The 21,177-nt window shown below is 35.8% G+C and overlaps 4 protein-coding genes and 3 pseudogenes across 6 annotated transcripts; 5 read left to right on the top strand and 2 right to left on the bottom strand.

Annotated features, from left to right (window-relative positions):
- The first annotated feature begins 893 nt into the window (after positions 1-893).
- Positions 894-3,393, top strand: LOC104707456 (replication protein A 70 kDa DNA-binding subunit B-like). 3 transcript variants are annotated; one of them, XM_087460406.1, is made up of 8 exons: positions 894-1,024; positions 1,105-1,369; positions 1,455-1,745; positions 1,841-2,053; positions 2,142-2,341; positions 2,416-2,539; positions 2,652-2,842; positions 2,931-3,393. In XM_087460406.1, exons 4-7 carry the CDS (start codon positions 1,919-1,921, stop codon positions 2,667-2,669), a joined length of 477 nt encoding a protein of 158 aa, XP_087316532.1. In that variant the 5' UTR covers positions 894-1,024; positions 1,105-1,369; positions 1,455-1,745; positions 1,841-1,918; the 3' UTR covers positions 2,670-2,842; positions 2,931-3,393. The 3 variants fall into 2 exon arrangements, with proteins under 3 accessions (XP_087316532.1, XP_019084685.1, XP_019084686.1); XM_019229140.2 differs by having other exon boundaries at positions 2,416-2,842.
- Positions 914-1,555, top strand: LOC104709661 (uncharacterized). The gene is made up of 3 exons (XM_010426235.1): positions 914-1,024; positions 1,105-1,369; positions 1,455-1,555. Exons 1-3 carry the CDS (start codon positions 914-916, stop codon positions 1,553-1,555), a joined length of 477 nt encoding a protein of 158 aa, XP_010424537.1.
- A 485-nt stretch (positions 3,394-3,878) lies between the features above and the next one.
- LOC147940260 (uncharacterized) lies at positions 3,879-4,571 on the top strand. Its single transcript, XM_087461228.1, has 3 exons — positions 3,879-4,016; positions 4,094-4,358; positions 4,450-4,571. The coding sequence occupies exons 1-3, from the start codon at positions 3,879-3,881 to the stop codon at positions 4,569-4,571; spliced, it is 525 nt and encodes a 174-aa protein (XP_087317354.1).
- A 3,649-nt stretch (positions 4,572-8,220) lies between these two features.
- On the bottom strand, positions 8,221-11,657 carry LOC147940261 (uncharacterized; annotated as a pseudogene).
- A 3,357-nt stretch (positions 11,658-15,014) lies between these two features.
- Positions 15,015-16,089, top strand: LOC104709664 (uncharacterized). Its single transcript, XM_010426237.2, has 4 exons — positions 15,015-15,196; positions 15,276-15,540; positions 15,646-15,730; positions 15,829-16,089. Exons 1-4 carry the CDS (start codon positions 15,059-15,061, stop codon positions 15,980-15,982), a joined length of 642 nt encoding a protein of 213 aa, XP_010424539.2. The 5' UTR covers positions 15,015-15,058; the 3' UTR covers positions 15,983-16,089.
- A 1,285-nt stretch (positions 16,090-17,374) lies between these two features.
- LOC104709665 (putative F-box protein At4g11580 pseudogene) lies at positions 17,375-19,236 on the bottom strand (annotated as a pseudogene).
- Positions 19,237-19,954: 718 nt separating this feature from the next.
- On the top strand, positions 19,955-21,125 carry LOC109126085 (F-box protein At4g11590 pseudogene; annotated as a pseudogene).
- Positions 21,126-21,177: the final 52 nt, after the last annotated feature.

A 21,177-nucleotide genomic window follows, 5' to 3' on the forward strand; every position in this document is an offset into this window, starting at 1 on the left:
TAGCAAAAATAAATTTGTTACAGATTTAAGACAAAAAAAATTGTAATTATTTTGTCGTTACAAAGTTCTTTTTCTATAACAAATTGTCGCAAATTGCTACAAATTAGAAACAAATTAATTGTTCGCAAGTTGCTACTAAGTTTTACGTTTTATCTACCCCTATTTGTTAAGATCAGTAACTTATAGTTATAGAAAATCACAAAATTTTGTAGCTATCTAAATATTATTAAAGTGAAGTACATTTTGAAAATGTCCAAAATTACTCACTTATTTACGAAATGTCCCACTGAGATTAATTTTCGGAAATCTCTCATTAAGGGTAAAATCGGCGAGACAATCACAAATTTTCTCACAAACACGTCTCTTGCTCATTAATCTGTATTCAGGTATAGAATAAGTCATTCGGGTATGGAATAGAGGGACGCAGAGCTTACTTGGATCTTTTCATATTTTTTAGGAATTCTTTTCGAATATATTAATTGCAATTTACACTAATTAGATTCGCATACTCTCAATCAGATCCACATACTTGAAATTTATGCTAATCCACTAATTTCGTGATTTCTTATTATCAAAACACAAATTTTTATTCATCGTTCCAAACATTACGGAAGATAATTACGATATTGATTTGTATAGTCTGTTACATATCCAAACTAATTTCTTATTCTCTCTTATCATTATCTCTACTTCACGTAATATACGGTTGTGTATCTGTTATTTGAGAACATCTAAACTATAAAATCGTATATTAACCCCGCTAACAATGGTGATTGATTAAGATTTTATTCCTTATTCTATTTTTTTAAAAAATAATTCACTTTCCGTTTCCCCCCTGTTCGAGACTATAAATACGTACGTATTCGTTACCTCACCTACACCATCTCACACACTGCAAAAACACATTCTAAAAATGGCTGCTTCATTTGCTTTCTTTCGTGTGCAAGTCAAAATCCTTCACTCATGGCGTCAATATACGCCTACGGCTGGTGAAACACTTGAGTGTATCTTAGCTGATTCCACGGTAAGCTGTAGTTTTAGCAACTTATTTATCATATTTCTATACAATAACGTTACGTATTAGCATTATAATTTTCCGAATAGGGTACAAAGATCCACGCATCTGTCAAGAAGGATTTGGTTGTTCGACATGCTAATCAGTTGCAGGAAGGTCAATGGAGGTTCATTGAGACATTCAGTCTAACCAATGCTGCTGGTCATTTCAGACCCACTGGACACGTCTACAAGATCAATTTCCTTAACGGTACCAACATTAGGGCGAGTGACAATGGTAGTGAGTCGATTTTCTTATCCCTCTCAAAGTTTCTAAGGATCCTTGCACACGAGGTTAATACCAGCATATTGGTTGGTAAGTTCATATCATCTCAAATGTAAATTCCTATTTCCAACATTATTTATTTAAATTATATACAAAAAATAATTTTTTTCTTCAGATGTTATTGGTCAAGTTGTTAATGTTGGTGATGTTGAAGACCTTGATGTTAACAATAAACCAGTTAAGAAGATTGACTTCGAGCTCAGAGATGTTACGTAATAATATGCCAAAACCTATTAATTTTTTTTTCGTAACTGTTAATCTAATCTACACGTTAGTGATGTGAGATTACCTGTAACGCTGTGGGGTAAATATGCGGTGGAATTTTTCACTTCATGTGAACATGCATATGAGAATAGTGTTACCGTTGTTTGCCTTTTGCGTTTTGCCAAGATAAAAGAGTTTAAAGGTATTACATTCACTATTTTTTGGTTTATTACGATAACCAATAAAAGAATGCTACTTATCTAATTGTGTGTTATAATTTTTTTTGTTTTTTTGTAGATATTATCATTGTCGCAAACTCATTTGATGTAACTCAGTTACGAGTGAATCCTGAACTTGCTGAAATCCAAACCTTTAATGATCCCAAAAGATGGTCTGATGCTAACCTTCCGTGGGAGTAAGCCAAAGAGACCTGCTAACTTCCCTAGAGGACCTGAGAATCTTCTTGCATTTGAGCAAAAGACGATTAAGGAGTTAAAAGACTCCTTTGAGGTAATGTGATTTTAATTTCAGTACGTTAATTCATAAAAGACTATAATTCTATTAAACAAATTTTTAAAATTATGATTGTTATATGTAGGTTGGAAAAGCTAAGATTAAGTGTACTATTTATGGTGACGACACCGACTGGGCTTGGTATTACTTCAGCTGCAAGAAATGTAACAAGAAGGTCACACATGTGCAAACACAATGTAACAATGCTGCAATTACCACCAAAGCGAAGTCGCCGAAATTTTGGGGTGATGTATGTAGGGCTGTTGTAACCAACGTACTCGCAAGGTAATTAAAGTTTATTAACGTACCATATAAAGTGTATATGAAGTTTTAACTAAATTTTCTTAATCCACTCTTAGGTACAAGCTTCACGTGAAAGTCATGGATAACACAGGTGAAACTAAACTCATGTTTTTCGATACTGCCGCTGCTGATGTTGTCTCTGAGAGTGCCTACACGGTTCTTAATGGTTCCTTCGATGAGGTATTAGTTGAAACATTGGTATATTATTAGATACATACATATTATTCTTATTTCTATCACTTGATATTATTCCATCTTACAATGTTGATTTATGAACCTGAGACCTTGCCAGACGCACTTAAAATTTTGAAAGGAAAGACATTCCAATTTCTTGTGTGTATTGAGAAAGAGAATTTGTGGGATGGTCTTGAAACCTACAAAGTCTCTACTGTTTTGTCTAAGCATGGAATGTTGGCGGAAGAACACACTCTTGAAGAATCTGATAACAATTTGAGTCATTCTAAGATTAACTCGGAGAATTTGGTAATTTCTGTTTATTATATTTATGATGTTTATATATTATGTTTATCATTGGATTTTATCATCATATCATATTATTATCTATCCTTAGGGGTTGGAGTTCACTTCTTTGAGCGATGGTAGCCAAGATGATTTGTCACCTCCGTCCAAACGTTATCTTGATTTGAAAGAAGACCTCTTTGATCAGTCTTCCATAACAAAGAGAAAGTGTGTGCAATCATCTAAGTTGGCTGATCTGGTGAACGTATCTATTGATAAACGTGACTTTGATGCAGTTGTGTCCGCTGAAGATGAAGGTTTCATTGATGATAAGAACAATATTGAAGAGGTTACTATCACCAACGGACCTGTTGAGCGTCGTGGGCTTAAGCCCAATCTGGTTCGAGTGAAGGTTGAGCCTAATTAAGTAGTTTCTCATTGGATAATGCTTGCTTCTTTTGTTTCCGATTCCAAGTTTTTATTTCTAGTTTTTATCATTCAATAATGCTATCATTCGAGTTGCACTATTTGCTTCTGTTTCAGAATAAAACGAATAATAAAGGTCCACATTTTAATCATTATCGTACATTTTACCTTTTCAGTTTTAAATACGATTTTACAACATATGATGTTAAAATGAATATTTGATATTAACATTGATAGTGGAAAAATTAATACATCAAAATTTATCCTTCCTATACTTACGTTAGTGGTTGACAAACAACCCGGATAGATTTAAATTTTGAATTTTAGAAAGACAAAATTCAAATTATATTGACGATACAATTAACCTCAATGTATTAACTGTATTTACGTTCACGATAATATATTTGGTCATAACTACACCAATGAACAAAATTTCTTGGATAGTAAAAAAGCTGCTCCTATTTTACTGTTGATAAGATGTAACTTGATAGAGTATATCAAGTCGATAAACACAAACCACAACATCTTTTTATTTTTATACTTATCATTTTCTATATTCTTTAAAACCGTTTACATTTTCTCTACAACTCCTACTTCTCTCTCTCTCACCGTTTCCGAAAGTCAAGAAACAACCATGGTGAAATTTGCTACTCTTCGAATGCTAAATCCATATACAATAAATTGGATGATACATGTGAAGGTTTTTCGGAAGTGGGAGGTGAAAGACCGGTTCAGTATCAGATCTTCCGAACTTATTTTGGTTGACGAAGAGGTACTCATTTAGTCTTACAAGTAAATTATAAAACCTTTTTCCTTTGGCTAATCTTACATGATATATATCTTATCCAGGGACAGTACTGTCATGCAATAATTCCTTCTGAGTTGCATGGTTTTGATGATTATGTTGTGCATCAGAACGAGACATATGTTTTAGAGATGTTCAAAGTGAAAGGAGATAAAGAAGAGATTCAGAAGACAGATCTTGGATATAAGATTATCTTCACTCATAAAACAGTAGTCAGTGATGCAAGAGCACCGATAATTGAAAAAGTTTTCAATAACTCCAGTTTTCATATGATTCTTGATGGTCGTTTCCATGGTCGTTGGCCTTATGGTATGTTTTCTATCTTTCGATCATAATAAATTTTTATATTATGTTCTTAAGTTGTTCATCGTGTAATATTGATCATATATTTTTATTGAAGTTAATTTGATTGGGATCATAACTCATATGGGGGACATCCGGACCTTTGAACCGGAGGACAGTGTGAATCGGTGGGCTTTGAATAATAGATACATACAGTTCACGATCAAATCTCTTAAGTAAGTATTAATTTACAAATCTTTTTTTTCCGTAATACTGCAAATTATATAACCTCAAATAGGAAAATTATGTATTTGGATTATTACAAATCGTGGGGGAAATGTCCTGCCTTGCTTTGGCACGGGATGTTATGAGAATGAAATGTTTAATAGATTCAAGTTAAACAATGGAGTTAGAATTTGTCTTTTCAAAATGTGGAAAGCTGTCATATACGGAGGTATTTATTCCATTTGTTCACTTAACTACTTCATATATTTCACTACAAGAAAATATGGATTTTACGACTACTGTTGGCGACTATATATGTAGTCGTTATTTTTGGCGACTAAGTAGCAACTATTTAGCAACTATTTTACGACTACATATATTTGGTCGTATATCCGTCGTTTTTTGACGACTACATATCGTAGTCCTTAGTTTAGTCGTAATTTAGCGACTATTTTACGACTATATTGTATACCAAAATATGTAGTCGCTAAATAGTCACCAATTTAGCGACTAATATGGGACTCATAGTGTTTTCAGTATAGCGAATCCACAACTGCCGCAGAAAGCTTCCCCTGGTCTTCGGCCCGAGCTGTATGAGGCAGAAACTCGTCCCACGTGCGGTTCGGAGGCCGAATTACACCCATTATCTCAAGTTTTGGATCGAACTAATCTATTGACACAAATCGTTCCGAGTAAGAGGCGAAACATAATCAACTTGAATTTGGGGACAACTTTGCCCGAGTTTTAATTGGGGAACGAACGATCTAAGTAAGGAGGTAGCTTCAGGAAGGTAGTTCTTTGACCCAGTTGGTTATTTTGGCCGATTGATCTTCTGTTTCAACAATTGAAATGTCGCTAAGAAGTCACATATCAGTCGCTAATTAAGAAAATCAAAATTTTCAAAATTTAACCCCAAACCCTTAACTAAACTTCAAAACCTAAATCATAAATACTAAATCTTAGAAATTAATTCATAAATCATAAATTCAAAGCTTAACCCCAAATCATAAACTTATACCCCAAACCCTGTACTTTAAACCCTATAACTTAAATTTAGACTTTTATAATGCATAGCATATAGAAATTAAATTGTAAACCATTTAACCAAAATAGAACCATTATGTGTATAAAATAAATTCTATATCTAAAACTATTTAGTGTATACATATAATTTAATATTTTCAAAAACTATTTACTTACAAAATTTTTTAAATTAGTCATTTTAAAATCTAAATCTAATTGTTGACAAAAAAAAACCTAAAACTAGTCATTTAGTTTGGGCCTTAAAGGCTTTTGTATCACTTTAAGTTTTGATATGATTCAAAATTTGGCCAACAAAAAAAAAACGAAAAAATCAACAAACAAAGAAACCTACCCTAGATCTGTGCCTCCATTCCTCGACACTACACTTAGAAAAAAAAAATCATCATCACTCTTGATGAAAGTTATAGTGCTTCTTACTCCAGCAGCTTAGACGATGATCACTTTTTCTGTTGGGCATGCTATGGTGGTACCTATTGCATCTTCCATACACTCAATCTGAGAAGAAGGCCTCCAAACAGCGGCACCAATGACCTTTACTACGCCTACCCATACACGAACTCCATCAGGGCCCAAAGGAACAAAGTGAACTGTTACGTCAGGATTGTTTGAAGACCATCTACCTTCAGCAACCACCCTTCTATTTCCAGTAACATCCATCAACATGCACTTCTTATTTTCGTTGACAACACCGTATGTAGGACTGTTATGCTGCAATGTTTTCCCAAAAAAAAGTACTTAGTCACTGCTTTAAAACTATCAAAATTAACCTTAACTTATCTCTGTACAAAACTGATAGATGTTACCTGAATTTGTTGAGTAGGAGACTGTGAAAAGGATTGTGAATCCTTCTGAGGTTTCTTCAAAGGAGCTGGGGGTGTTTCTGCAGAATCTGGTTGAGAAGGAGACACTGAACGTGCTGGTGTTTCACTGTTTACTCCGCAGAACATTACCCTGTGTGCAGGCCATGCTATAAAATACTTCAAACAGTCCTCAAGGATTGTCAGTTTAGAATTGGACCTCCATAGAAATGTGTCAGGTTCATGCACAACATCTAGGAATATTTTAACAGCTTTTGGTCCAATAGGAACTCCATTAACCAATGCGTCCTTATCGCAGCTTTGCCACCGACCTTCTGCCACAACTTCTTCATCATTTGTTCCCCAATGTAGTAGTCTGCAGTAGTTGATAGATTATGGGCTTGGACTCTAATAAACATACGCAGAGAAGAAGCTGATTATGGCTATCTGAAATGTAAAATTAATGGTAAACATATGAAAGAAACTCAAAACGTACCTTTAAATCAATGTCTTCTGGTATCGCGTCGTTTATAACAATAATAAAATTATGAGGCCATGCAATCATTGATCCAACTGCTTCTCCAACAATATTCATCTTAAAAGCAGGTCTCCAAAGCCATGCATCTGGAATGACAGCAGTTTGCAGCAACACCTTACAAAACTTAGTCCCTAAACGAGTAGCCATGACGTAGTCATCAGGATCAGATGACATGATTAGTCCCTCCGCAACTTTAGCATCACTACCAGACAAATCATGCAACAGACATTTGGGTTTTGCATTGTTGGTGACACTCTACAAAGTGATATGCATAGCAGTCAAAATTTAAAACCAGCAAACAGAATATATCTGGTATGAGCAAATTTCAAGTACTTACTCTTTGAGCAGAGTTTTCGGCTACTTCAGCTTTAGTTGTTTTCTGTGAAATAAAGCAAAACCAAAACCAGAAATAGAATTCCCTATTAATATATTATCAATACCAGTTGACTATTAAAATAATTACATAAATTAGTAATCATGGCTATCATACCTCGTTATTCATTTTAACAATTTGTTCTTGCAAAACCTTTACTTGATTCTCTAAGTTGACTTGGTTTTGTTGCATATCAACAAGGTGTTTGCTCTTGACTTGGAAAGAAGCCAATTCAGTCATACTCATCCCTCTACCCATTTCCCGCAGTCGTCCTGGTTGATCAGGACCTAAAACCTGTGATAGGATATCTTCTTTTGGGTTTGTTGATGTTGATGAGTGACTCCCAGAAGCAGCAAGCTCGTTTGCCTTTCTCTGAATATATGACAGACTCTATTAGAGATAAAGAACAAAGAGAAACCATTACGCACAAAGATGGTTATATACTTACAATCTTCTCCACATCAACAACTCTTTGGCAAAGATGGTTGAAAAATGAGCACAAGCGTGAAATTACAAACCTTAGACCTTTAGGCAGCAAACCTCTAAGTGCAACAGGTAGTAATTGTTGCATCAAGACATGATAATCATGATAATCATGTGACTTAAGACTCATTACCTTGAACTCATCTAATGATATGCAACTGGATATATTAGAAAAATATCCATCCGGACCTTTGAAGTTATACAGCCGCTTACAAACTACTTTCTTTTCTGCCTTCGATAGAGATCAAGGAGCCGCTGGAAGGTAGATACGTTTACCTCTTTCTTTAGGATGCAAATCCTTTCTAATGCCTAGAAGTTGGAGATCTTTGCGAGTCTTTCGGCCATCCTTTGATTTCCCACAGTGCAACAATGTCGCCACAATGCTTGCAGCCACATTTCTCTCCACATGCATCACATCTAAATTGTGTCTTACTGGGAGGTCCTACACAATTAAAGTAAATACAAGTTAATGATATATTGATTAGCTATGAAAACTACATAATTAGAGCAAAAACAGAAACATACCTCGCAATAAGACAACTTGAAAAATATAGACATTTTTTCCATCTGGATAACTCCTCCTCGTCTTTTTCCTCTTCCTCAGACTCACTGTCATCATACTCATCAGATGAGAATGACTCAGTAGCAGCAGTCTGCTTTCTCTTCTTCCCACTCTCTTTCTTATTCCCAAAATAATTTTTGAAATTTTTTAAGAGGACAGAGATATTACAACCAGTTAATATCCTAGCCTTCCTCCCATGTTCAGCTTTTCCGTCAAACCAAGTCTTCTTCCCCCGATAACTTTGTGTTGGTGATAGACCTTTGCGATGACACATATAGACATGTTTCCTACTATTACTCAACCACATACTGTCAGTGTCTTTTCCCCATAAAGAACAACCCATCTTACCTTTAACTTTGCATCCAGCAAGATTTCCATATGCAGGGAAATCACTAATAGTCCATAAGAGCATTGCTTTTAGTGTGAAAGTGCTCTTACTGAAAGCATCGTAGGCTATCTCTCCTTTACTCCACAAATGGTTTAGATCCTCTATTAGAGGTTCTAAGTAAACATAATTGCTATTACGAGGTTGTTGCGGCCCAGGAATCAACAAGCTAAGCATGATGTTCTCCTTCTTCATACATAGGTCAGGAGCCATATTATAATTCACTAGCAAAACTGGCCAACAACTGTATCTGCTGTTCTTCATGTTGAAAGGGTTAAATCCATCAGTCGAAAGTCCCAAACGGATGTTCCTTGGTTTAGCAGCAAACGCAGGATATTTGGCATTCATCTGATCCCATGTAACATAATCTACAGGGTGATGCAGTTTTCCATCACTACTCTTGTTCGAAAAATGCCACCGCAGGTCCTTGGCAAGTTGCTCAGACCTAAACATCCTCTTCAGGCGCAGTATAATTGGAAAATACCTTAAAACTTTATGGGGGACACCTTTCTTTATTTGACCAGTGTGCATGTTTACCTTCCATCTTGACGCCTTACACTTAGGAAAATTGTCAAGCTTCTTCAACTTCTTCCTGAATAGACAACAGTCATTAACACAAGCATGAATCTTCTGCTAACCCATATCAAAAGACTTGAGAAACTTCTTCACTTTATACATTGATGTATGTAGAACATTCTCCTCCGGTAACATGTCTGGCAAAGTCCCTAGAAGATCGTTGAAGCTTTTGTCTGACCAGCCATTTTGTGTCTTGATTCTATACAGTGAAACAATGGCTGGTAATTTGCTATAATTTGCACACGTAGGGTATAAAGGGGTTTCATCATCTGCTAGTTTTGCAAGGAACTCGTCCTCTTTCTTGTCATCGGCATCACCCTCAGCATCATCCACTAATTTACCCTTAGCAGCTAACTCTTCATCTAAGTATTCAGTAGCTCTATATAACCCTAAAACCTCTTCATTCCACTGACAAACATTGCTGTCTACTGAAACCACTTCTCCATGATGATACCACTCCCTCTGTATCTTGTAAGCCTCATCCATTCCCTTACTTACTGAAACGACCCGACCCGTTTTTTTTTTTTTTAATTTAATAAATAATAGATAACTACAGCTAGTGGTCCCATACCCACTAGCCACCTAACCACAAACACAACCAATAACGAAAATAACAAATACCAATATCCAATAAATAATTCAATAAATAATAACCAATAACCAACATTAATTCCAAATCATAACCTAATGATCCAAACAACATAAACCAGAGAACCAGCAATCCTAAGCAACATTCTAGGACTCAACTCTAGCCACCTAGCAGAAGCCAGACAACCAAGCGAACCACTAGAACATCCTCCTCTTCATTGCCTTGATTCCACGATCACACATTGCCTTTACCTGCACCACAAACACATATTGAGATGCATGAGTATTTGATAAACACTCAGTGAGGCAATCCTCTCATCTACTGGGTTATACACACAAGCAACAATGATATCAATGATCCAAACAATCAACAAACAAGACATACAAACCAGGAAATCAAACATCGTCTAGCTGGAAGGGAGGTGTCGACCGACACTACCCCACAGTGTCGATCGATGCCCAATTTGCTGGTGTCGATCGATACTCTCTGTAATCGCAATCCGCTCGAAGCCGAGAGTCGAATCTCGCCCCCAACCTCCTCCAATTCGCCCAATACTCATAACCCAAGCCAAATACGTCTATAGGAACCTGTAGCAACAATCCCAGCAAGAAAAACACACAAAACAACAACAAACAAGCAAGAACAATGAAATCAAAGGCTTAGATTAGCCATGGTCATGCACTCACCTCTTTGTAGGAAGATTCAGACCAACAACAACGAATCCAACCTTCCTAGCAAGCTTCAAACTCCTTCATAGCCTTGGATCTCTCAACAACAGCAAGGAAATCTCCCAAACTCTCTCTAGAACCTCAAAACACTTTTCTCTCTTTTGTTTTCTCAAAAACGGCGTGAGACAAAACAAAACACGACCTAGGTCGTTTTCTCCCTATAAAATCTTGGTTCAATGGTTTTCCCTAAACCAAACCGGTCCAAATCGATAATTAAATCGAATTGGTCGAACCAGAGAATATTGGTGTCGACTGGTGTCGATCGACACCCATCCCAAAAACCAATAATTGGTTCGCGGATGTTACAATTCTCCCCCACCAACATAGATTCATCCTCGAATCTCGAACAACCATCAGCCAAGGACTCCCGTGCAACCGTCTCCACGGCCCGCACTCCTCCGACCGATCTATGAAAGGTCACCTCTAGACGATAGACTCACGCTCTAGGCATTATTTGCTCTCGACTTTTGGACTTTCCTTTACTCAGAGGCCTAAACCTTGAGTTTTTATTGGGTCCTCATCAGCCCGAAGCTTGCATCTTGTCCTATGGGAAGGTTGATAAAAGGTGAGGACCAGGGTTCGAGGAACGCCTGGCGCACCAATAACGTGCTGGTGGATTGGGATATCCACAGTGATGGGTTAGGATCGATGCCTTGCAGGGCCAGCTTAGGGTCCGTTGGGACGACTAGCAGTGAGGCTAGTGGGGTCCGCAGACGGTCCGTTGGGACAGCTAGCAGTGAGGCTAGTGGGGTCCATGGGACGGGTTGTTACACTTACTAGGTGATCTACTACTACACTGCCTAAATGTCGATCAACATTGCGACAGTCCGTACATGGGCATATTACCAACTGATCAGATCCTCCTATAGCATCAGTAACCTCTATAACAAAATTTAAAGCACTAATCTCATAAGCAGGATCAGTCTTTCAGTTCATGCCATTGAAAACAAAACAAACTAAATCAGTCATGCACAAATTAACCACTAACCATTATAATTTATTTATGAAAAAAGTAATTACCTGCATAGATGAACCATCTTTTCTCCACCATTTTATATGCTACCCTTATTGAGAAGTGAGAACCGTCCATTCAGTAATTAAAACCAGCATGATTCAGGCAGAAACATAGTACATGTGCAATCCACAAAACAATCAAATTCACAATAAAGTTTTGCTTAACTAAACACAAAACTTATCAAGCTCTAAACGGGGACTAACCTATTGAAATTGGGTGAAATCCAGAAAGAAATTCCTCCAAACCACGAGTACCAAACCCTGCAAATAGAGAACCCAAATTACTGACAAATTTCGATATAAGACAGATCTAAACTTCAAATCTCTAAATAAGACAGAACCCTAACTATGAAATCTCTAAATAAAACAGATCTAAACTTGAAATCAGAAGAACCCTAATTGAGAAAATACTGAATCGAAAAATCCAATGAAGCAAACCGACTGAAATGCGATTCGTCGGCGCAGAAGATTGTTAACAGAGGAGCTTCGTCGGCGGATAAGAACTCACTAACAAAGGAGCTTCGTTGGCGAAGATGATTGTGGATATTATCCGGTGAACTGGGGTTAGATTGACCGTCGTCGACTCGTCGGCGGATAGCTCGATGAAGTGAGAGATGAACTGAGAGATGAAGTGAGACTAATGGCTTTTTTTTTTCATTCTAAGTTTTAAGTAAAATTTTATTAAGTCTCGCGGGTGGAGTGGGAAAAGAGTCACTTTTACTACATTTTACTAAGTCTTTGGCGGAAATACTGATTTTTGGTTCGCTCTTACATATTTTTATGTTTAGCGTTTTAAAAGCGCCATTATAGAGCTCCATTTTAAAAAATTTATCAACGATAACACTTGCGAAAACTGCGCTATAGTTTTCTGCTATTAATGCCCATATTTCTTGTAGTGGGTGTTTTGGAGATTACCTTCGGAACTTCTTTGCGGTTTTGTTATTGTCTGGTAGTCTTTCAAGTCCTGCTCATGTATGGGATGAAACATTGGAAATATTATCTGAAGATATTGAGAGGAAAAAAAGATTAGAAGTCAACAATCCAGGTTACATATTTTTCATATTTTGAATTATTTATTGTTTTTATTGTTCTTATATATATGTTTTATCCTGTATATAGTTCAAGAATTAACTTCCGAAGAGAAGATGGATTTCACACTGCAAGAAATAGAGCTCAAACTACTATCAAATGGAAGTTCCCTATCATCCTTCGAAGAAATGCCTCAACCTAACAGAGATGGTATGGCTATCTCTAATTGTCTAATAGCCGATGAAAGGAGATACATCCGTGCAGAAGAAGCAAAAGACCATGATGCATGGATTAAGATGCTGACTGACGAACAGAGACTAATATATGATCAGATAACGGATGTCGTGTGCAATAGACAAGGAGGTGTGTTTTTTGTTTATGGTTTTAGAGGTACTGGGAAGACATTCTTATGGAGTACATTGTCTGCCGCTGTTAGATGCAGAGGTGAAATAGTTTTAAGCGTTGCATCAAGTGGTATAGCTTCTCTTCTTTTGCCTGGTGGTCGGATTACTCATTCCAAGTTTGGAATCCCTATTCACCCTGATGAGTCAACGTATTGCTCAATTGATCCTCGGTCTGAATTAGCGGATTTGATTAAAGAAACATCACTTATTATATGGGATGAAGCTCCTATGATGAGTAGATATTCTTTTGAATCTCTTGATTGGAGTCTATATGATATTATTTGCAACCCTGAAAGCAAACCTTTTGGTGGCAAAGTTGTTGTTTTCGGTGGTGATTTCAGACAAGTATTACCTATTATACAGGGTGCCGGGAGAGCTGAAATTGTTTTGGCTTCTTTAAATTCTTCTTATCTTTGGGATCATTGTAAAGTGTTAACGTTGACCAAGAATATGCGGCTACTCAATAGCAAACTAAGTTATGCCCAGTCAGAAGAGATCAAGGAATTTTCGGAATGGTTATTAAATATTGGTGATGGAAAAATAGCCGAACTTTATGATGGTGAAGCTATGATTGATATCCCAGAAGAGTTTCTTATTACTGATGCGGACAATCCAATTGAATCTATTGTCAGGGCTATTTATGGAGATCCAGCCCTTTTGCATGAGGAAAAAGACCCTAAATTCTTTCAACAGAGAGCAATATTGGCTCCTAGGAATGAGGATGTCAATAAGTTGAAGCTATATATGCTTGAGAAATTCAAAGGTAAATGTCTTAGTTTGTCATTTTTTTTTTCTTATCACTACTCAACATAGTTTAGTTATCTTTTTCAAGCGAAATGAGGTCGGAATACATGTAGTTTTTACAGCAGATCACGTCTTTATACCAAATTGTTTAGGTCAAGAAGTGGTCTACCTAAGTGCTGATATTCTTGATCCCACAGATTCAGATTCAAATACCAACCCGGTGTTCTTACCCGACTTCTTAAATTCCATTAACATATATGGCTTACCAAACCATTGTTTACGTTGAAGATTGGAGCACCTGTCATGTTGCTAAGAAACTTAGATCCGGAAAGAGGTTTGTGTAATGTTACAAGATAGCAAATTACTCAAATGGTTGATCATATATTGCAGGCAATTGTCATTATTGGTGATCGAATTGGAGATATTGTACTTATTCCTAAAGTACTTATTACCCCGTCAGACACGAAGCTTCCTTTCAAAATGAGGCGGAGACAATTCCCTATTGCTCTTGCGTTTGCAATGACAATCAGCAAGAGTCAAGGTCAATCTCTAAGTGAAGTTGGATTGTATTTACCAAAATCGGTCTTCTCACATGGTCAGCTTTATGTTGTTCTGTCAAGGGTTACATCCAAAAAAGGTTTAAAAGTTATCATTCTCGACAAAGATGGTAAGATCGCGAGACAGGCACTTAATGTGGTGTTTAAGGAGGTTTTTCAAAATTTAGTTAGATAGTGTTTTGTCTTCGTTTGTATTTTTTTGTTGTTTACTACAATCTTTTTGTAGCTGTGTTTTTTCATCATATAGTTATTTAGTTCCAGATTATGACATTATAATCCGTCGTTTTCTCGCAAATAAATTCGAATACATTGTCGTGATTATTGTTGATTTTAATAACTATTTACATTAGTTATGGTATTATAAGTATTTACACATTTTACAGAAATTTATGATAATTATTCTATCTCCCCTTAATTTAAGTCAATCTGTTAGTTCAAGATCATTGATTTTCGGTAAACAAATATACTCTTGATTAGTTTGAAACGTTTCGGCCTAATAAAGTACATCTATTTTCTCTAATGTTTTAATTATGCAACTATTCATTGTATTTAACATTGAACGCTGTCAATATATTGCGTCGTTTGTAAAGATATATAAATCACCTACACTGAAAGTTAATTTTCCTGTAATCTTCCTTTTACTTACTATACAAACTCCGCAAATTTAATATTACCGGCAATGGATGAGTTCCACATGATTTCTTCTTTGTCACCAAAAATTACTGGCTGGCGTATTTGTGTTAAAGTTCTTAGACTTCATGAAATCTATTTATCATCTGCGAAGTTTGTATTTGCTCTAATTTTGGTTGATTCCAGTGTAAGTTTTCGGTTGTCATTTACACACCTAAATCATCGGTATTCTTTTGTAATTATGTTTCCGAATATTTGTTACACAGGGAACACGTATTGAGGCTATAATTCCTTCAGACTATGCAGCATTATACAAGAAATGGATTCAGGAGGGTGAATGGAAAATCTTCACAACCTTTGAAGTTTGTCTAAACCCCGAGCCTATCAGATCTACAACTCATCCTCCTGGTATTAAAATTCTGCCTCAAACTGTGATGACTAATTCTTTACCATTGAGTAATATTCCTTTCAATCAATATACTCCTTTCGCCTACATCATTGAGGATACGGTCAACACTGATGTTTTGGTCGGTTAGTATCATAAAATATTTATTCCCATACTTTGATATTATACGGTATTCTTATTGTTTTAATACATCAGTGATATTTATCTTTAAATTATTAATTCTTTTGTAGATTTGATAGGTAAGTTATTTTCTGTTGGAACGTTGAAAAAAGAATCCAATATCGAAAGTCTGTCATTTTGTTTGAAAGATAAATTGTAAGTCATATGTCTTTACTTTTCCCCCTCTTATTTTTATACACTTTAATTCTCCAATTTGTTATATTCTCACTTTAATGAATTATATTTTACACCAGTAATGATATCCTGCATTGTGAGGCGCTGTCTAGAACGGCAGTTGAATTCGATGCTAACTTTAGGAAGCATGGTCGTATAAACATGTTTATTATACAAAACTGTGGCGGAATTTCTAAAGTGTTTCCGAATCTGGATATCTCCGGAATGGATTAGATTTTTGTTTAATTATATTTTGCTTTGTAGTCATGATATCGTACAATCGTTGGAAAATATTTCCAAAACAATTTTATTGATTTAATTTATTTTGCCGTTTTATTTTACTGATTCGCAAATAGATTTCTTCAAATGTTGCTTATCTTATTTCCACGTTGTTATCTATTAAAACAAGCAGAATTGTATATAACATTATGAGTAATTGTATTAAAATTATAGAAGTTTATATTTTATATATTTAAACCTATCATGTGTTAATAAGGCATACAGTTAGTTATTAGTGACGTTTTACTTAATACGTAGTAAGATACCATAATTACAAAAACTAATTTTACCGGAATAGTCCTTATTGTTAATATAAGATTGATTCAGTTCGCATATACTATCGGATAATCAGTTTCATATCTGTCCAGATCACAAATTGTGATTTTTAATTAACATAATTGTTAAGATTGACAGAAGATTTTATACGGCCATGATACTCATCAGAGTATTATATAATTCAAGTTTGATTCCTCAAAGTAAATAGTTTTCATCAACATGGCTGTTAAAAAAATATCAAACACTCATTCTGATTTTAGGTTATCTGATTGGCTTGCTTTAAATCATTCAAACCGTTTTGAAGAAAGTCGGGTATTCCCTCAGGGCTTAACATGGTTCACATTGGATAATAGATCCAATCAGTGGGTTACAGAAGTGGTTATAATTACATGCCGCTATTCATTTCACTGGTGAGAGACAGGATCCTCAATTTGAAATTGCTTTTTAAATTTTCTTGAAGCTCCAAAATCCTATGATGACTAAAGAACAATTTATGAATTCCTGTTTGATTCTTATGATGAAGCATCAATCGCTATGGGATTATTAGAATAGTAACTGTTTCCTTCGGTTTTTGATTCTCTATTCTCAATAATAGAACACAAAGTGTGTTTCTTACAATTTTCTTTTAAATATTTATTCCAGTGTTTACATTAATGATAATATCAATGTATGGTTAACTATGTTTCAATTTATTATATGCTTTTATTTTTCAATTGATTTATAACTTTTGTTTGACCAGTTAGTCCAATCATATTACTTAAAATTGACCACCACTGCATAGTAAGAAACATAATTAAAAGAAAAGTAACATGTATACATATATACTATACACTATTATATTATTATGACAACCAAAACATACTGCCATTAATAAATTTAGTATATACATAATAATATATAAAATTTTGATATCTATATATAAATATATAGATTATGATTACATACTATTATTATATAATAATATATAAAATTTTGATATCTATATATAAATCCACATTGTCCAAAGCTGGGAGTCGGACTGACTCATCATCTTCTAAGGAAGTAGTATCCCTAGTGGCTTGACCATTTCGGTTAGATTTCTTCATTCCTTGAGTGAGTGAACAAAGAGGGAAAGCATGGAACAAGAATCGCCACTAAAGAGAGCCACATAACCTTTTTGAATACACAGCAAGAACAGAGAAACATGTTGAAAATATTGCAGGGTGCAGAAATCCAAAGGCGTAAGAAAGGAGAGTCGCAAGAAGGAAAGTATTTGAGGAGGATTAGACAAATGAGAAAAGGGTGAGAAGGGGAGCAGAAATGACGTGTGAATTCGTCGGGGGACAGGGAGCACCGCTGCTTTGTCCATTGGAAACTTTGAACATTACTTGCAAAGGAAAGAAAGGGTGGGTGAGATCTATTCCAATTTGAAAACATAACTCATTTTAGTCATCTTGGATTCCATGCCTGAGAGCACTTTTTCACATAGCGAAGACAATGTTATGGGCTCTCCTGCATCTTTTTTTTACAACTATCATCACATACTTCATATAATAAAAAGTATTTTGATTTTTTCATATAGCTTACAATTAAAATTTTTGAAAACAAAAACATTACATTTAAAGGATTGATAGTGGGGATGTGTCCATTGGTTAAGTCCACTTGACTCCATCTTCCCCACTAGAATTCGACTGCACTAAATCGTGTTATACCACATAGTAGAAATTTGGCTATTGATCGAGGTTTGTCGGTTTAAAAATGTCAACAAAAAACAGGGATTGATAGTTTAACAATTATTGTTATATCTGCGTTAGCCCGCTGAAACATTTTAATCCGATTTGAGGAGAAGTAAATGAATAGGTTTGTGAGTACGAACCTAGTATATGAGAAGTTATATCGTAAGTGTAAGTGTGTAACAAATGTACATGACACATAATTTTGATCGTCATGTATGAAAGGCGTGTGTTACGTTGAAAGTGTGAATCTTTTATATTTAGAAATACATTATTTTCTGTAGATTTTTCGATAGGAAGAAAACTAAACGAGTTTTTGCAATGTGAAACGTTAAGAATCGTCAGGTTTCGAAGGCCGGTAATTAGCTTTTTAACTACCTCCATACTAACCAAAGAGCATCGCAAACTCAACCTCTTGAGGCTTTGGAGGTAACGCACCATTTCCCTGGTATTGTATTCTGCCAAATAACCCAAATATTTTAAGTTGGTTAGGATACTAAAGCTCTCTCCCACAGCTTGAAACCTAAATATCCCGGTGAAAGTGTGTTCATGAGCGATTGATCAATGTTTTCAGATTTTTCCATTGACTGAAAGCAAACCGCAATGAATTCTCGGTTTGATAGGACCAGATTGGTAAAGCAAGTTTCTCTAAATTCGGCATCCTGAGAAACAAAATCACAAGAAATAAAAATAAAAACGTATGAGAGGCACACCACATGCAAGAAAATCTGATTAGATGATTGATGAGATTTACCTCTCAGCAGCGACTTTGAGACCTGTTTCTTGTATATAAGAATTGAAGTGAAAGAACAAACTCTTCGGGGCCATGCGGCTCAACCTGGTGATCTCAATTAATAGATTCATGAGACTTATCCCGCCTTCTACTTCAAAAAAAGTCATGAAAGAACCTGGAGATGATTTTAGACAAAAGATTCTTATGAAGGCCTCCATCGTCGTCAACCTGAAGCTTGTAAAAGAATATTGGTCGTACTTTACTCTTAAAGACAAAACTGTTGGAAACATCTAATTCTTGGAGCTTGGTGAGGTCGACGGTGTTCCACAAAGCTCTTTTTTGTGAGAGGCAAGGAACCAAGAGATGCAGACACGTGAAGCTCTCATGGTAATGTCCATCAAGTTGAGCCTATTGAAGATAAGTTCAAGTATGTCTCTGTTTACATCTGCCCATTTTGAAACTTCTCCTAAGCTCTCTACCTTCTCCATCACGTTACAACTACATACAAAGGGAAAAAAGGAGAAGAAAAAATGTTGAAATCATTGTGGATAGATGGATTCTTGAATTTACATAAAGAAGAATATGGTAACATATAGAAACAAAACATTATAGTGTCCTACAACACCAAAACTGCAACTCTACTTTCACGATCTTTAATTTAATTTTGTGTTTAAGAAAAAAAACAAAAACAAAAACAAAACCAAACAAGCTATGTTAGGGTAAAATGATTCGAATAGTGCTTATTATTCGGTTGTGATTTGAGGTTCAATTATAAGCAAAATACCTAGCTACTTAGGAAAAAGTATTTTAAAAACTTTTTCTACAAAAAACAATAAACAAACAGAGCACCCTGCCAAAGCGAAAGCATCATAAAAAAAAACACTATAATCAAACCAAAAAGAAAAATAGTAGTAATAAGTCATCTATAGCAAGGTGATAGACGTAGAAGAACTACCTTGCTTAGCTCTTAGGTCATATTCGTGGCGAGTTCTGGCTACGAGGAAATTTTGTTTTGTGAAAAAGTTAACTAGGGTTTTTTTTTCTTTCAATTAAGTTAAAATACCAAAAATATCCCACGCTTCCGAGTTTATTGGACTGTATGGGCCTGTTGCCTCTCTATTTCAACTTATATAGAACTTAGAACATCAAGGGAGACTTAGAGATATTTAGGGTTTCTCTAAACAAAAGTGAGTGGGGGTCAGGATCATGGCGACAAGTCAATCGAAGAAGAGTAAAACTGAGAACAATTCTCTTGAAATCTTGAAAGAGATGAACTTCGATGATGTTCCTTTGGAACTAGCGATGGATATATTTATGAGACTGCCTTTGAAATCCGTAGCTAGGTGTCTCCTACTCTCAAAGTATTGGACCGGAGTGATACGGAGTCGAGATTTCATCACGTCTTTCCAGGTTAGGTACTCTTCGATGATGCAGCCTCGTCTACTAGTCGCGTTTATTGACTTCGATATACAACGGAACTGCGAAGTTTGGCACTTCTTCTCGCTGTCTACATCATCATCAACGTCTTATCTATCACGTGTTACATGTCCATTTCCAGAGTCTGTCTACCATTCTCATTATGTCAATGGTTTGATAAACCTAAGATATGGTCTAGATAAATGCGTAGCTAACCCTAGTACTGGTACATTCATAGCTATACCTAGAGTCGAAACCAGCAGTACGGTCGCACATAGTTTTTTCGGGTACGATCCGGTTAACGATGAGTACAAACTATTGGTGCTGTGCATGCATGAAGGATCGAATATTACAATTATCATCTGAACACCAAGTAGTCACATTGGGAGATAAAAACAAAGTATGGAAAATGATTGATTACAAAACTCCTCATGGTCCTGTGCTTAACAGTGTGTGCATAGATGGAGTTTTGTATTATCTTGCTTTTACGGGAGATAATTTGTCGCAGTTGAGCTTAATGAGATTCGATTTGGGGTCAGAAACGTTGGATCTTTTTACTAGTGTATCCGCAGACTTTCCAACTGCGTTTCTATATCTTTCAACTTTGATTAGCTACAAGGGGAAAGTAGCTTTAGCCACTAACACAAGTACGGATTGGGAAGTGTGGGTTTTGGATCAGCAAGCCGAGACTCTAGGATGGATGAAGGAAAGTTTCAGTATCAAAATTGGGATGAAGTGGAAACATTATGATTTGGGAGATATCAGAGGCACAACTCATAGAGGTGAGTTAATTTTGGCACCACGGTGCTATTATAATGAGTTTTATGTTTTCCTTTACAATCCAGACACGAATAGGCTTAGAGGAATCAAGGTTAATTTACACGGAGACTACAAGTTCAAGCATCGGGAGACAAAAGCAATGGTTTTTTCGGATTATGTAGAGAGTGTTAGGTTGTTGTAAGGAAGACGCTTAAATTTCATGCTTTCATCATACCTATAGACTATATAGTATT

The sequence above is a fragment of the Camelina sativa genome, chromosome 8, assembly GCF_030686135.1.
Source record: "Camelina sativa cultivar CO46 ecotype springtype chromosome 8, ASM3068613v1".
NCBI classification, from domain to species: domain Eukaryota; kingdom Viridiplantae; phylum Streptophyta; class Magnoliopsida; order Brassicales; family Brassicaceae; genus Camelina; species Camelina sativa.

Coding starts and splice junctions, on each gene's coding strand:
- LOC104709661 (XM_010426235.1), top strand. CDS start 914: ATGGCTGCTTCATTTGCTTTCTTTCGTGTGCAAGTCAAAATCCTTCAC. Junction 1,025..1,104: donor GTATCTTAGCTGATTCCACG/GTAAGCTGTAGT, acceptor TTTTCCGAATAG/GGTACAAAGATCCACGCATC. Junction 1,370..1,454: donor TAATACCAGCATATTGGTTG/GTAAGTTCATAT, acceptor TTTTTTCTTCAG/ATGTTATTGGTCAAGTTGTT.
- LOC147940260 (XM_087461228.1), top strand. CDS start 3,879: ATGGTGAAATTTGCTACTCTTCGAATGCTAAATCCATATACAATAAAT. Junction 4,017..4,093: donor TTATTTTGGTTGACGAAGAG/GTACTCATTTAG, acceptor TATCTTATCCAG/GGACAGTACTGTCATGCAAT. Junction 4,359..4,449: donor CCATGGTCGTTGGCCTTATG/GTATGTTTTCTA, acceptor TTTTTATTGAAG/TTAATTTGATTGGGATCATA.
- LOC104707456 (XM_019229140.2), top strand. CDS start 2,621: ATGTTGATTTATGAACCTGAGACCTTGCCAGACGCACTTAAAATTTTG. Junction 2,843..2,930: donor AGATTAACTCGGAGAATTTG/GTAATTTCTGTT, acceptor ATCTATCCTTAG/GGGTTGGAGTTCACTTCTTT.
- LOC104709664 (XM_010426237.2), top strand. CDS start 15,059: ATGGATGAGTTCCACATGATTTCTTCTTTGTCACCAAAAATTACTGGC. Junction 15,197..15,275: donor TAATTTTGGTTGATTCCAGT/GTAAGTTTTCGG, acceptor TTTGTTACACAG/GGAACACGTATTGAGGCTAT. Junction 15,731..15,828: donor TTTTGTTTGAAAGATAAATT/GTAAGTCATATG, acceptor ATTTTACACCAG/TAATGATATCCTGCATTGTG.